This window comes from Vicia villosa, linkage group LG5, assembly GCF_029867415.1.
Source record: "Vicia villosa cultivar HV-30 ecotype Madison, WI linkage group LG5, Vvil1.0, whole genome shotgun sequence".
NCBI lineage: Eukaryota > Viridiplantae > Streptophyta > Magnoliopsida > Fabales > Fabaceae > Vicia > Vicia villosa.
In genome coordinates, this window is record NC_081184.1 from 150,337,503 (window position 1) to 150,354,105 (window position 16,603).

Here is a 16,603-nt window from a genome sequence, read left to right on the forward strand (position 1 = left end):
ATAAATTAATTAAAAAAATTAAAATTTCTTATCAAACAATTTTTTTATTGACGGAAATTGAAAAAGGTTAAAAACTAGTTTTTTTTAGAAAAAAAGTTAAATAACAAGGTTTAAAAAAAAAATCAAAAAAACAAGTTTTTCAGAAAATTTACCAAAGTGTCTAGGTTTTGCAAGATCCCCTGGAGTATATGTCAAATGAATTGACGCATTAGTACAGAAATTAGGTGTATGCGTCAGATGGTTTGGCGCCAATATGGATGTTTCTTTTTTATTTATTTATTTTTTGACTTTTTACAAACACTTATACGCCAAATGAATTGGCTAATTCAAGAAAATTTATACTAATGCCAAATGATTTGACACATACTCTAGGGGGTCCTGCAAAACCTAGACACTTTGGTAAATTTTCTAAAGAATTTATTTTTTTGGTAATTTATTTTTTAAACATTGTTATTTAAATTTTTTAATTTTTTTTATCTTATCAAACTCTAAATCAATATTTAAAAAAATATATATTTTTCTGTCAAATGAATTAATTATTAAAAAAAGAAATTAAAAAAATACAGTTTATCTTATAGAAACAAAGGTTATATGGAAAGATGGATGAAAAAGGAGTGGGTGTCTGCCGACCCTATAGAGCGGACCCACCACACACGCGGTGAGAAACACAACTCAAAGCAGTCGACCAAGTAGAAAAGAATGAAGAAAACAAAGTATGAAAACAAAAACAGCTGTGTAACAACAAACAAAAGAAACTATGTCAGGTCAGCATTCAGCAATAATAATAATAATAATAATTAATTCAACACGGGAACCAATCTTCTAAAGTCAATAACCCCAAACCTTTCTTTCTTTTACCCATTTCCATTTCCATTTTCTTTATCAACCAAAACTAAACCGAACCACTTCATCATCACCATCGTCTTTGTTACACCAATCATTCACCTCCCAGATCTTCTTGACTCTAGTTTTTAATCGGTAAGGACTCTTTTTATTTTTTTGGTGATCGGTGTTTTGTTGCAGAAAAGTTTTGGACTGAGTTTTTTTGTTGTTGTTGAAGGTTAGCAGAAGAGTTTGATGCTGAGTTATTATTATAAACAGAAAAGTTGAGGTGGGGGTTGGAGTATATGGATAGTTTCTGTTGCTTCAGCTCTGTAAGTCAGCCCAGGAAGGAACTCTTCCACCTCTTCTAATTTTCATGAATATGCTATTACTTATTTGTAGTCTCATATCATATAGAGTATGTGGACTTGAGAATAGTTTCTTGTTGGACTCTTGAGTTTCTCTATTTATTTTGTTTAAATTCCAAATAGGCTAGTCAATTGCAGAAAATAGGTAGAACGGTGACAATTTGTTCAAATTCTGCTATCTATAGTGCCACTATACTTGGATGTGAAAATTGGGGATCATATTTTATTAAAAGTCACCTAGTTTAAGTTTCTTGTATTTATAGTAGGAAGGATAAAATAGATCAATAGTATTTTTCTGATCAAAGGGGGCCAAATAAACTTAAAGCAAAATTTTGCTTAGTGATTAAAAGACTAGGGTTGTTTTTTAGGTTTGAGCGTTTGACAGTAAAGTTACAAACAAGCTCTAATAATCAATTTTCCTCAATACCGCAAACTGCAATAGTCCCAATGTTTCATCATTCTCCCTCACGCTAAAGCTTACTGAACTTGAGCCTGTTAAAAATAAGATATAATGGAATCTTATATCATTTAGAGTTGTGGCCTAGGCAGTCCTTGTAATGTATAGTAAGGCTTGAGTAGTCCTCACCTTACAAGGTGATTTTATGAGGTTAAGTTAGAACCCAAAGCTGATTTTAATACGGTTTCGGAGCCTATTCTAAATGTTTTTAGAACAATATGTCATTTCACCCTCATTTGTCCGTGCTCCAAATGTCTAACCTTGAACATGAAGCTGCATAGACAATTGTTATTCCCCCCGCATCAGTCCAGTCCTGTGTGTGAGGGTGTGTTTGAACTCCCGCATCAACTAGAGGTATGACTCGGGCAATGCTTATAATCTTGGTTAGTCCTCGATTTACAAGACAACTTTGTGGGGATGAGTTAGGCTTGGTTAGGCAATATATTGATGGTGGGGTGATGATGATGAGATTGAAATATGTGGTTTTTTGAGTAGGAAATGTGCTTCTCCATTTCATTTCCAACTGTGGCTTGGTTTCCTTTCTTTAATATATAATTGTTGATTGTTGTGATCTGTTTAACAAGTCTCTTATAAATTCTTCAATGTTTATAGGCAGTTGGAGGGCGTTCTTCATGCAACTCTGGCAAAGGTAAAAGCAGTCAGTCGCCGGTCAAATATGGATTTAGCCTCGTTAAAGGGAAAGCCAACCATCCAATGGAAGACTATCACGTAGCAAAATTTGTCCATTTCAAAGGACAAGAGCTAGGACTTTTTGCTATATACGATGGACACCTCGGAGACAGTGTACCGTCATATCTGCAAAAATATCTCTTTTCTAATATCTTGAAGGAAGTGAGTTGTTGAACCAAAGCTAAAGATATTAATATTATGTTATTTATGGTATCGCGTGATCTTTTTAGTTCCTATTGCTAATTATATTTGTGGTTGTGATTGATTATCCAGGACGACTTCTGGAACGATCCATTCATGTCCATTTCTAAAGCATATGAGTCAACAGATCAGGCAATTCTTTCTCACAGTCCTGATTTGGGGCGAGGAGGATCAACTGCCGTGACTGCAATTCTCATAAATAATCAAAAACTCTGGGTCGCCAATGTTGGAGATTCACGAGCGGTTCTGTCAAGAGAAGGGGTAGCTGTACAGATGACTACTGATCATGAACCTAATACGGAACGTGGCAGCATTGAGAATAGAGGCGGCTTTGTCTCAAACATGCCAGGTTCTTCAATTAACCCCGAAATCTATGTGCTGTTGATTTTACAAGTTCAATGCTGATTTATCTTACTGCTCAATTTTATAACTTGTTTCATTTGTGGGTTATATATATCAGGAGATGTTGCGAGAGTGAATGGACAGCTTGCAGTTTCTCGAGCATTTGGAGACAAAAACCTCAAAACACACTTGCGATCTGACCCCGACATTCAGTATGCTGATGTTAACCAAGATACCGAGCTTTTGATTCTCGCTAGTGACGGTCTATGGAAGGTCTTTGATTCATCTCTCTTCTTGACTATTATTATTATCTCAATCTTCACACTTGTACCTTAATTTTCGTTGATTCCTCCAGGTAATGGCGAATCAAGAAGCGGTTGATATCGCGAAAAGAATAAAGGATCCACAAAAGGCAGCTAAACAACTAGCTACTGAGGCATTGAACAGAGACAGTAAGGATGATATTTCCTGCGTTGTAGTTCGTTTCAAGGGATGAAAAAGGGAACATACACACATACATATGTAAAAAAAAGTTATAAAATTGAGGTTCTTGAGTTTAGGTGGTGTGAGATTTAGAATTTATTGATTTCTTGGTTGTGATATAGATTCATACATGATAAATTTTCTTTGTAATATGCTTTATGTGATGGAGTAGTGTGATGATGGATGGCCACAGTTCATACATTATTGAACATGGGATTTATTTTAAAAATGAGTGTGTTATTATATACTATACTTGAATATGTCTTGGAATATATTAGAGTCAAAACAAAATAGGTAAAGTTGAACTTTCTAAGACTGAAATTGTCTTATATGTTTTATAAAAGTCTTTTCTAATCAAAATAGGTGAAGTTGAACTTTCTAAGACTGAAATTGTCTTATATGTTTTATAAAAGTCTTTTTAAACTTTAATCTAATTATTTTAGGTGTGATGTGACATAAACCACACTTATACTACCTTTGACCCATTACTACCATCTAAACCATACAAACATAAACAAATCTCTTTGCTTCCAATGACCCAGTCTGGATCACCACACTAATTTCTTCATCATACTTAATGGTGTAAACCAGACAATCAATGTGAACTCTAATAGAATCACGCCATCAAATGCCAATCAAAGTTTAACAAGTAAAGAATGAAAATGTTAAGCTAATATATTAAAATAAAAATATATAGAGAACGTAAAAGTTTAACTAGCATATAATAAAAACATATAGAATGAAAACTGTTTAACTACTATAAAATAAAATCATATAAATAAACTAATGATGATTAAACAAGAATCAAGCATACAAATATATATGTTTGAGATGTACTAAAAGCTTCAACAACAAAAAAAAAAAAAAAAAAAGAAAAATGCACATGCCTCATTTATAGGTATATTTTAGAAAAACATTCTGCCCTTACTCGATTTATGGTTGAGAGATTGTATATATGCTTGATTTTTTGATATATCTTAGAAAAGTACTTCATCCTTACATGATTCATGATTGAGGGGTTGTGTACTTGTATGGTTTCTTGGGTCGGGTTCTTGAATGAATCAGATTAAGCTCGGGCCCAACGGAGCTCGCCTCGAGTAATGATCAATTCAGGAGAACAAGGTTGGGATGAAATAGCTGATAGGATAGGTTGATTATGTCAACTCAAGTCTAGAACATGGCGATATCTAATTGAGATATGATAGAGAACACATTTATTGTTGACTAAGGATATCATAGTTCGAGATTTAGGCAATCAAGTCTGATTTCCAATCATCATTAACATGCCATACAAATCGAGAGCAGTCACATTAAATTGTATTTGATGAGATTTCGTGTAAGGGGGTGAGAACTACGATACAAGGAAAAGATCGCTAATCGAAGAGACACACAATTTAGAAGAGAATTCGTTTGTGACTTTACTGGTCCTCACTAGTTATAATTGATGTATTTTTACGAGTACATTTGGCATCCACCGTGGAGCACGACAAAACTAACATAGGCCACACACAGCTATTCCAACAGCAGTCTGGCACCTATCACAATACTGACTTCTTCGAGTGCATCTCTCAAGGTAGGGCTTCCAATGTCTTAAGCGTAATCACAATGCAATGACTTTCATATCGTGTCTTTAGCAAACCTCTTAAAAAATCATTACACTTCAAACTCGACGATTCTTGCTCTGAGACTGACATACTTCCTTCCCGAGAGTCCATAAATACTCCCACTAGAGATCTCCTCTGAACTTATCCAAGAAATACTTTCTCTTATCCAAGATTACTTATCGTTACCTCTTATAACATTACGCACCATAATGGCAATAGGTTTCGATTACACATATACCCAATCTCACTTCAAACTCGACGATTCTTGCTCTGAGACTGACATACTTCCTTCCCGAGAGTCCATAAATACTCCCACTAGAGATCTCCTCTGAACTTATCCAAGAAATACTTTCTCTTATCCAAGATTACTTATCGTTACCTCTTATAACATTACGCACCATAATGGCAATAGGTTTCGATTACACATATACCCAATCTCATGCACTTACGCACAGGGATCAATGAAATTTTGGGACTTACAATACAGATGTCCCAACACTAATGCAATGTCAAGACCGATGTCATGACATCACCTGCTGACAGAAAACTCTATTACCAAAATAGAAACTATATAAAAGTAAATTACAGAAGGTAAAAGAACACAATCAATTGTTAACCCAGTTCGGTGCAACGTCACCTACTCTTTGGGCTACCAAGTCAGGAAGGAAATCCACTATGATAATATTGGTTCAAAGTCTATACAATCCAAGTTTACAACTTCTCGCTTAATCACTACCTTGTGCGACTTCTACCTAGAATCCTTTAGATATGAGACCCCTCTCTCATTTCCTACAACCTAATCACTTCAGTGATAAACCAGTCACAAACCAGTTCCCAAAAAGCAGAAGATCACACTTCCAATAAACAATACTTAGTCTTGCATAAAAGCTTCAACTAAGAACAATACTCAGCTCTTTTCATAAAATCTCGTGAGTTAGAACAATCAGTCTACCTCAATGTATCAGAAGATACATGATTGACTTATAAAGAAAAATATAAAAACCTTAAAAGACTACCAAAACCTAAAACCTTATTTTGCACCCACGATTTGTTGTTGTGAATGCTTGCTCTTCTAGATTTTGCAAGTCCTTATTTATAGATTCTTGCAGTATGGGCTTGGACTTGAATCAAATCCAATCTTCTCCTTTTCAATCAGCTGTAAGATCTTTACAAAAATTATGAACAAATCAAATCAAATCAAATCAAAGTATCCTAAAATGTCTCCAAGATCCTTTTTAGGAAACCAAATCAAGTTTGCACCGCCCCTAAAATATCCTTGATTGGTTGCGCTTATATGAGTACTAGAATCTTCCAAAATATCATATTTTTCAATTAAATCTTCAAGGATTTAAACCAACTGAACTGTCATGATGTTCTAGTGTAACATATCACAACATCTTGCAGAACATCTGTTACAAATGCATGACAGCGAAACCTGTCATGACAGTTGGTCAAGATATTACAACATCTTCTCAATATCAAGAACCATGTTTTAGCAAAATTTATGCCAATCATAAAATCATGGATCTAAAAATCTCTCCCTTTAGAAAATTATGGCTAAAACAACCAAAGCACAATAAATCCTGGACATAGGAATAAAACCACAAACAAAAACACAAGTTACATGAAATTTTCTCAAGATCATTAATAATATTGTGAAATTTCGCCAACTTCTTCACTATAAATATGTTCCCTACCATTTGGTATTAGTAGAGTCGTTATTTAAGACACAACCTGTGAGCCAAAGACTTATTTATATACAATGATTCAAGTTTTATCAACATCGAAGCCCAAATCTTCTCTCAGGCGACTTCCCTTAGAACTTATCCATGAGGTACAAGATAATGACGTTTTTATTCTTATCAACCATCTCGATCTTCTATACTTCTATTAGGAGTTCAAGCACTGATGTCTCACCCGTCAATACTTTCATACAATTCTCTCGATTATGATTGCTTGCATTTTCATTTTCTACAATCCAAAACCGTTATCTACAAAAACCTTTCGATCTTCCATTTAGAACCCATGGTGCTCACTTGTAAATAAAACCCTTTAGCGCCACAGTGCACATCATTTGTTGTAAAATTGTAGAATAATTAAAAGCACTTCAGCAGAATTATTTAAAGTTCAGTCACACCAAAAAATTTAATGTGCAGGGACAAAGAGCAATGACAACCAAAATAAAAGACCTTCGACAAAAATTAATTTTATGTGCAATAAGACACTAGTTTAACTTGACAGAAGAATATAAAGTAAAGCCAATAAATACAATAACTTGTTTACCCAATTCGATCAAACGATCTGCTATAGGGAGAAAACAACCATGTAAATCAATATACTTCCAAGAGTTGTTACAAAATATTACAAATGAGTTACACGAAAATAGTCACCTAAGTTCCCAAGAAAATACCCTATTTTCTACTCAAGTGTTTCCCAATTTCTCAAACTCTTGATATATAAATCACTTAAGTCCAACGTGTTTAGAAATGTTTCCCAACCCCTATTAGACATCTCCAAGGGTTTGCAAAATTCAAAGAACACACTCTTATAAATTTACCCTTACCTCTCTAGAATTACCATTAGGATTTCAAAGCCTCCACCTCTATCTTCAACTCTAAAGTTCTAAAGGTTATGATAACAAACATGCAAGTGATCCATATTTATAATTGTTGAAATCCAACAAATCCATAATAAGCCAAAAACTCAACCAATCAACGAACAAATTTATGCACAAAAACAAAGAAGCTAAATAAACTCACGAACCAAGAAAATCATACACGATGACCGAAAACCCGAACCGTCGTAGACCAGTATGCACCACTACCACCACCACCACCACAAATTTCCGATTTTTGATTATCGTCTCCTGCCATCACCGACCATCTCCGCATGATTACCTACCCGCAGTTCTGACGCATTCTATCAATATACTGAAATTCTTTATATTTTTTTTTTGATTTTTACAATCTCGAAATATCATTTTTTTCATCATCACTTAAAGTTTTAAGACATACTTCAACAATATCTTAGACACGACAATTCTACTTACAATAATAACAAATTTATATAATATTTATCTTGTGTTCACGCACTAATAACTTATATGCAAGACATTACAATAAATAAGTAAATAAAGAGAATCATAATTATCTGTTTCTAGAAACCAATATCAATCATAATAAGAGTTTCACAATTAGGGGTGAAAATAGGCCAAACCAATAATAAGGGTCTAAGGTCTAGCCTATATAGGCCAAGGACATGCTAGACTTTTTTTAAATAGAAAAGACTCAAACTTTTTGATAAATCTATTTAGTTAAAAATGCTACGTTACAGGCCGCAAAAAAGTCTTTTAAGCCTATCAGACCAACCTATTTAAATAAATATGAATAATTTTATTATTATTATTATATGGTGTTTGCATTTTAAATTAAAATACAAAAATAAAGTTTAGTAGTCTAGAAGGACTTATGAAAATAAGAAAAAAAACTTTTTGAACAATATCATAAGTTGTTTTCATAAGTTATGTTTGGATTGATGGAAAGGAGTGGAATGGAACAGAACGAAATGATATAAACTTATGTTCCATTGTTTGGATTGATTAAAAACGGATGGAATGTAGCGGAATTGAATGGAATGTATTTCATCCCATTCCATCACTTTTTATTATTTTTTATACCCTCCAATTTGGAGGGAATGATGGGCCTTTAATGGACCTCAAGCCAAACTTAGGCTTTGAAATTTTTAACATGACAGACTTGACAAAGCCTAATTTAAACCAGCCTATTTCCACTCGTATTCACAACATGTTTGCCAAAATAGGCTTGTGAACAACTAACTAATACAAGAAGGAAAATTATTTTCTGTAAAAATTATAAGAAGTAGTGTACTATCAATATAAACTAGCAACAAACCCGTGCATACGCACGGGTTCTGTTCGGTTACGCAAATTTGGATACATCATTTATTTTAAATAAAAATTTTAAAAAAGAAAAAAAATTAGATAAATAATTGATTATTTCATATATAAAAATATTTAGATCAACAATAGATTTTTTCCCGTATACCATTTTTGGATTAAAAATATTTAATCATAAATATCATTTCTCGTATATAAAAATATTTAAATCAATAATATTTTTTTCCCCGTACACAGACTTCATTTTTGTTTAGGTATCATTTACAAAAATATTTGGATCAATAGTAAATTTCATATATAAAAATATTTAGATCAAGAATAGATTTTTTCCCGTATACCATTTTTGGATTAAAAATATTTAATCATAAATACCATTTCTCGTATATAAAAATATTTAAATTAATAATAGATTTTTTCCCGTACACAGACTTCATTTTTGTTTAGGTATCATTTACAAAAATATTTGGATCAATAGTAAATTTCTTATATAAAAATATTTAGATCAATAATAAAATTTTTCCCGTATACCATTTTTAAATAAAAAAAATTTTGGGTCATAAATACCATTTTTTTTGTAAATAATAGATTTTTTTCCGTATACAAATATTAATTTTGTTTAGGTATCATTTACAAAAATATTAGGATCAATATTAAATTTTTGTATATTAAAATATTTAGATCAATAGTATATTTTTTCCCGTATACCATTTTTTGATCAAAAATATTTTATCATAAATACAATTTCTCGTATATAAAAATATTTAGGTCAATAATAGATTTTTTCCCGTATACAGACTTCATTCTTGTTTAGGTATCATTTACAAAAATAAGGGTATTTTGGATTTTTCCACAACCATTAATTTTCTTATATTATAGATTGATAGATTTTTTTTTTTGGAAGAAAGAAGTGAGAAAGTGATGAAAGAGAAAAAAATAGAGAATAGAGAGAGATTTGATAAGTTTGATAAAATATAAGAGTTGTATTATTTTAATAATAAAATTAAGAACTTTATGGTACAAAAACCAAAAAACCACAATTTTAATCTGGTGGCAAAAAATCAAATAAGGGTAATTTGACTTTTCCACAACCTTTAATTTTCTTATATTATAGATTATAGATTGATAGATTTTTTTTTGGAAAAAAGAAGTGAGAAAGTGATGAAAGAGAAAAAAAATAGAGAATAGAGAGAGATTTGATAAGTTTGATAAAATATAAGAGTAGTACTATTTTAATAATAAAATTAAGAACTTTATGTTACAAAGACAAAAAAAACACAATTTTAATGTGGTGACAAAAAATCAAATAAAGGTAATTTGGACTTTTCCACAACCATTAATTTTCTTATATTATAGATTGATAATTTTTTTTTTTTTGGAAAAAAGAAGTGAGAAAGTGATGAAAGAGAAAAAATGAGAATAGGGAGAGATTTGATAAGTTTGATAAAATATAAGAGTTGTATTATTTTAATAATAAAAATAAGAACTTTATGGTACAAAGACCAAAAAACCACAATTTTAATGTGGCGGCAAAAAATCAAATAAGGGTAATTTAGACTTTTTCACGACCATTAATTTTCTTATGTTATAGATAGATTAATTTTACATAATCATCTAATAAAATTATAATATTCTATAATATTATATTAATATTTTAAAACTAAAAGCGTAGTACATGAGAAAATAAAAATAATAATACATGTTCCTTGTAATTTTTAATTTTAAAATTTCCAATTAAAGACCGAAGCAATTGAAGCCGTCACAAACCTTAGATTCTCAACTCTTCTCGTAAAAGTAAAACCCTTCCAAAACCCATTCTCTCTTCTTCCAAACCTCATTTCTCCATTTCCACGCATTTTCTCCGATCGATCACCATGTCACAATCATTGAATCTCATCAAACACCACGCCTCCAATCCCAAACTCTGGTTGATAGTCGGAATAGGACTCGCCGGCGGGGTCGTAGTTCTGTCGGAAACTCGCCGTAGAAGACGCCGCCGAAACACTCCTAAACAAGATTTTGGCGCTTTCATTGAACGCTTTGAGCTACTTCCTTTCCCTCAACTTCCTCCTCCGTCAGCCAAGCAAATGCTCTCTTCTCTCACCTTTGCCATAAGCGATGTGTTCGTCCCTCAAACTGAATCAGCAAGAATCATTAGTATTTGTTGTTGTTGTTAATGGTTTTTAAGCATTGGTTCATTTTTAGTGTTTGTTGAGTCAAAAAGATCATTTTATGTATGTTTTAGGTTTCTTGTGGTTGAAATTTTGCAGTATGTGATATTTTTATCTGGGTGTGTTGAGTGTTGAGGTTTCTATTGTTGGGGGTTTTTCAGATTTGATATAAAGGGCTATGTGACGGGGTTTGGAAATCCTTTATGGAAGAGAACGCACGAGGAAGCAGAGAAGACTGCAATCGTTGTGACTGCTCTGCTCTTCAATGGGGCTACTTGTGTTGGCAAAACTGTTATGGATGAATTCTCTTTTGGGTTAGGATTTCTTTTGAAATTTTTTATTTCTGTGTAGTTATCTGAAACAATTGTTTTCATGTGATTTACTTAAGGTGCTATTATCTCAGGTTTTCGGGTGAGAATAAGTATTATGGAACTCCAACTAATCCTAAGATGCCGTCGTGTGTTCCTGGTGGGTCTTCTAGTGGATCAGCAGTAGCAGTTGCTGCAGGACTTGTTGACTTTGCCATTGGTGGGTTTGTGACGTATCTATAATTTCTACCTCTAATTGCTTGAAAGTTACAAATTTATACTTCGTGTTACAAATTTATATATGAATTTTGCCCCCACTTAATAAACTTTTGGATCCATCCATGCATGGTAATATGGTAATAATAGTTATATCTAACAATATTTCAACTTTCTGGAGCTCATTCATTTAAGCTTTGAATTTAGTTATGAATATTAGACTTAGCGGTAGTGAGAAAAATGTCATCTTGTCCTTGTTTTAAATAATTGTTTTCAATTTTTGTTGTGATCTATACAATATAGTGGCTGTAAAGGTTTCACGATTCCAAGTCTTAGTCTGTTATCATGATCTCTTAGATATATTATTGCTGCAAAGCTTGCCATGCATAATCCTGTCTCTTTTTAAATGTAGGCTAGATTTAATGAGCACTTGCAATCTAGGATAACTTTTTGCTTGATTTTAGTATCTTAACATTTATATGAACATGTAAGGTTATTGCATCTTTGCAGGTACTGATACTACAGGATGTGTGAGAATTCCAGCATCACTCTGTGGTATTTTTGGTTTTAGACCATCCCACGGGGCTGTATCTACCATTGGAGTTTTTCCAAATGCACAAAGCTTAGACACCATTGGTAAGAGGCATAGTTTTGTGTTGTTTTTCCTATGATTATGATTGGTCATAAATTATATGTTTCAAATCTTTATATTCTGCATCATCTTATCCTTGTGGCTCTTGCTTTAAGAATAGAGCAATTAGATACACATATTAAAAATTTGACTAGTTCCATAGCACAATATATGGTTTGGCAGTGCTTTCTTAGGTTGAATATCTTCTGTACATATGCTCCAGGTCTTGGTCTGCCATCTCAGTTGAAAAATTGATTAAGTTAATAAGAAATTACGCATAGTGAGGTGAATGGGACTCAAATATTTTTAACATTTTTTGAATAAATGTTTCACTATATTTTCTTAGATTGCTGATTACTTCTTTGCATAATTGCGTTTTAGGATGGTTTGCCCGCGATCCAACTATCCTACATCGTGTTGGACATGTTTTACTTCAATCGAATTCAGTGGATACCAAACGGTCAAGGTGTATCGTATTTGCTGATGATCTCTTTCAATTATCCAAAGATGCTACACAGAAGACAATTCATGTCATTAGTAAAACTATCGAGAGTATGTCGGGATGTAAGTTTTTGGGTCTCTTAAGACCAATTTATTGTCCTTGAGATTTAGTAAAATTGATTGTTATAATGCAAATATTCTGTAAGACAAAAGTGGATCGTTAAAACAAATTACCAAACTAAAGGAATTTGTTTAGCTATTTAATGTTTTGGTCATTTTGGTTTTGCAGATCAAGCTCCAAAGCATATGAATCTTTGTGAGTATATTGTTTCAAAAGTGCCCAGTCTAAGGCTTCATGAGCAATCAGCACACCAACAAAATGGAACATCTATATTGAAAACACTCTCTTCGGTTATGCTTTCATTACAAAGGTATTCAGTTTAATGTTATAACATAAAGTTATATCTGTTGTAAATAATTTATATCTTACTATTATTATTTTTAATGCTGTTAGTAGTAATTTATATTTGGACCTTCAGTTAAACCTAATGAGGTTAGAGTACTCTTTATAAAGAGACTGGTATCCGCATACTCTTCATACCGAAATATAATATTCAGTTTTAACAATATCATTTGATTTATTATAATAGATGGCTCTGTACTGTATGTTGAAATAGTTGTCATTTTGAAAATAGAAAAATTATATGGTAGTGAAGATGAAGGTGCACGAGTAAAGACTAAGGAATTAAGTGGAAAAGATTTCATCGAATTTTTCGGAAAAGATTTCATTTCTATCACTTCTTTGTTTCCAGTGGCCTAAATTTTCTTTTCTTTATTTAGTCCTGGTATCATTTAGGCTGTTTGGATCCCATGTATTACCGGGGATGCCCGCCCCTGGAATATTTTTCTAATTTTGTTTTTGAAAAGTTCTTAGACACATGAAATGTCCTTTGCAATTAACAGGTAATTCTCTCTACTATACAGCATGCCATGCAGTGTGTCGAAATTTCTTGTTTATGTAGTTATTTAGTTTTGATAGAATATGTTGCATCATTGTTTTTTGTTGACAGCCATTTATGTATGTGCCAAATGTGTTTCATCTGTTCAGATATGAATTTAAAGCCAATTATGAAGAATGGGTTAAATCAGTCAAACATAGGTTACGCGGTGGTGTGCCTAATAATGTTATTAAAGCCATTAGTGCTACACATGATAATATAAAATCCTTGTATAAAGTCCGGACTGAGATGCGCGGTGCACTTCAAAGCCTGTTAAAGGTACTTGTCTGTTCATTTTGTACAATCCTTGTTCAAATTGTTTTATGGTAAGGAACCCTTTTTAAGTTGTTATAAATTAGATTAGAAGAAAGCTGGAAAATAGACAAGCCAGCAGCCCAGTATGACAATATTTTTTTGTGAACTTTTGAATAGTCTTGATAGGGAGTTTCAATACACGGCTTTGCCTAATGTGCACAAGTAAAATAGTCTTGATAGGGAGTTTCAATACACGGCTTTGCCTAATGTGCACAAGTAAAATAGTCTTGATAGGGAGTTTCAATACACGGCTTTGCCTAATGTGCACAAGTAAAATAGTCCTGAACCATGCATACGTGTTTTTTTACCATTGGATAATTAGTCCCATCATATCTCATTTGATCCAATAGTGCAAACTAATTTGTGCATGATGCAAGACTTATCTCACCTGTGCACAATAGGATTATCTTCAATGCATGTATATTTTGCAAGATAACCTAGATCTTTGATTATAAAAAGGAAGTATCCAAAATAGTTTAAACAAGTCTAGTCTATGTATCCATCTACCCTACTATCTCCTGGTTTTGATTGTCCAACAGGATGGTGGAATACTAGTTATTCCCTCTGTAGCAGACATTCCACTAAAGCTCAATGCAAAGAAAAGTTTTTGTTCTGAGTTCAATGATAAAACTTTTGCATTATCCAGCATTGCTAGTATGTCTGGGTGTTGTCAGGTAATTTGATATCATTTAGTTAGAGTAATATTTTTTTCTTTTCTCAATTTTTATTTATTGCTCTAAAACTTTTTTGGACTTATGTATTGCTTATACATTATTTCCAGGTTACGATTCCGTTAGGATATCATGATGATTGTTGTATTTCTGTTTCATTCATCTCACCACATGGAACTGACAAATTTCTTCTAGACACGATCTTGGATATGTATGCATCTCTTCAAAAGCAAGCCAGCTCTGGCTTCCATTCCATTCCGTTACCAAATATCAATGGAAACAGGGAACCTTCTGAACTTTTAAAGGATAAGGTTAGTTTTCTCTGTACATTTTTCAGCAGGATATTATTTCTTCTACGTTTGTCAGCTCAGTTATCCGAATGTAATCTGCGAGTATCTAATAAAATTAACGCTACTTTCTTGTAAAAAGCCCATTATCTTCCATCTATTTTTTCTTCAGTTATTTATAATGAACCATTTCAATTCCTTGTTAGTAATCTATAGGGACCAGACCCGGTGGAATTGTCATGCTGATTTCAATTTTATCTAACCTTTGTTGATGCCGATTTAAAGTACAATTGGATTTATCCCCTTAACTAACAATGCCAGTCTCTTTCTCCTGTTACCCAGTTAAAAAATATAGCGGATAAGTGATGATGCCATTATATAGTCCTATGTTATATATGGAAATCTATGGTAATTATTCATGAAACAGTTCCTGATTATTGTTGTTCAAATTTTATTAACGAGTAACCCAGAAACTGTCTTGGCATCATTTAGTATTTATTTCTTGATCTAGCGGGCTTTATATGTCATAAACTGGGCTTGGATAATTTCAATTAAGCTATTAAAAATGCGTTACAGGGAAATGCAGCATTTAAAGAAAAGAAATGGGATAAGGCAGTCTCTTACTATACTGAAGCTATTGAATTGAATGGGACGAATGCAACTTACTACTGCAACCGAGCAGCTGCTTTGTTAAAGCTAGGATGGTATGAGGTTTTTCCTGTCTGTCAACAAGTGCCCTCACACTTTAATCATTGTTTTTCTCACCTGTTAACTTATGCAGCTTTCAGCTAGCAGAAGAAGACTGCAGTAAGGCAATATTGCTTGACAAGAAGGTGAGAAGATGGGCATATGACACTGGCATTGAAACTTTTATTTTCTATTATAATATTTAATGTCTAATTATTATTTTTTACACTAAATAACAACTGGTTCCACAAATGGAGTCTTCCTCATATTTTGAGGTGTTACAATCTGCGGTACTAAAAATAGTGTTTAATTTCCATGCAGAATGTGAAGGCATATCTGAGACGTGGAACTGCTAGAGAATCACTGCGACAGTATAAGGAGGCTCTTGAAGGTGAGCAAGTTTTATGTAAATGTATTCGGCTTCTGCTAGTTTTTTTTTTTTTTTTTTTTTTTTTTTTTTTTTTTTTTAAATTTTTTGTGTAAGCTTAAATATTTTTTTAGTTCCTGCAAAGTAATGAAAAATGGTTGGTTGAGGCACAAACACATCTGTCTAAGTATTAGATAGTTTATCCTTAATGAAGTTCCCTTTTCTCTCTTTTTCTTATGTTTGCAGATTTCAAGCATGCTCTTGTTCTTGAACCACAGAACAAGGATGCAAGCTTTGCTGAGCGCAGAGTCAAAAAACTTATGAGTTGAGTGTGCTTTTTGTCTTCTGACCTCCCTCCCTCCTAGAGAAAATCAATAGCTGTTGATGTGGAGGAAATATGCGACTATGGTTCTCTTCTTACACCGACTACCTTCAAAGTAAAGGTAGTTTGAAAGGAAAGAAAAGATAAACCTCTGTTGATGAAGTGCCACACTGTTCTCATTTTGTGCATATATCCTGTAAGAAATGTTATTCAACCCTATTGGATTATGCTAATAATTTTGCACCTGCATATATAAGATTACCCTAATCGCCCCTGTACATTTTAAAGCGCATGTCTCATCATATTGCT

At 32.8% G+C, this 16,603-nt stretch overlaps 2 protein-coding genes across 4 annotated transcripts; both read left to right on the top strand.

The window, feature by feature from the left end:
* The first annotated feature begins 744 nt into the window (after positions 1-744).
* On the top strand, positions 745-3,592 carry LOC131603156 (probable protein phosphatase 2C 9). Of its 3 annotated transcripts, none has more exons than XM_058875425.1 (6): positions 745-978; positions 1,066-1,154; positions 2,260-2,499; positions 2,611-2,887; positions 2,999-3,153; positions 3,236-3,592. In XM_058875425.1, the coding sequence occupies exons 2-6, from the start codon at positions 1,128-1,130 to the stop codon at positions 3,374-3,376; spliced, it is 840 nt and encodes a 279-aa protein (XP_058731408.1). In that variant the 5' UTR covers positions 745-978; positions 1,066-1,127; the 3' UTR covers positions 3,377-3,592. The 3 variants fall into 3 exon arrangements, with proteins under 3 accessions (XP_058731408.1, XP_058731409.1, XP_058731407.1); XM_058875426.1 differs by having other exon boundaries at positions 1,069-1,154; XM_058875424.1 differs by having other exon boundaries at positions 746-978; positions 1,061-1,154.
* A 7,035-nt stretch (positions 3,593-10,627) lies between these two features.
* LOC131603157 (outer envelope protein 64, mitochondrial-like) lies at positions 10,628-16,596 on the top strand. Its single transcript, XM_058875427.1, has 13 exons — positions 10,628-11,002; positions 11,213-11,365; positions 11,455-11,579; positions 12,086-12,211; positions 12,588-12,770; positions 12,937-13,078; positions 13,756-13,924; positions 14,500-14,634; positions 14,742-14,942; positions 15,495-15,622; positions 15,700-15,751; positions 15,927-15,996; positions 16,219-16,596. Exons 1-13 carry the CDS (start codon positions 10,755-10,757, stop codon positions 16,299-16,301), a joined length of 1,815 nt encoding a protein of 604 aa, XP_058731410.1. The 5' UTR covers positions 10,628-10,754; the 3' UTR covers positions 16,302-16,596.
* Positions 16,597-16,603: the final 7 nt, after the last annotated feature.

Excerpts from the sequence above, each read along its gene's own strand:
- LOC131603156 (XM_058875425.1), top strand. The coding sequence starts at position 1,128 with ATGGATAGTTTCTGTTGCTTCAGCTCT. Across the intron at positions 2,888-2,998 it reads CTTTGTCTCAAACATGCCAG|GAGATGTTGCGAGAGTGAAT; the intron begins GTTCTTCAATTA and ends TATATATATCAG. Across the intron at positions 3,154-3,235 it reads CTAGTGACGGTCTATGGAAG|GTAATGGCGAATCAAGAAGC; the intron begins GTCTTTGATTCA and ends TGATTCCTCCAG.
- LOC131603157 (XM_058875427.1), top strand. The coding sequence starts at position 10,755 with ATGTCACAATCATTGAATCTCATCAAACACCACGCCTCCAATCCCAAA. Across the intron at positions 14,943-15,494 it reads CTGAACTTTTAAAGGATAAG|GGAAATGCAGCATTTAAAGA; the intron begins GTTAGTTTTCTC and ends AATGCGTTACAG. Across the intron at positions 15,997-16,218 it reads GTATAAGGAGGCTCTTGAAG|ATTTCAAGCATGCTCTTGTT; the intron begins GTGAGCAAGTTT and ends TTATGTTTGCAG.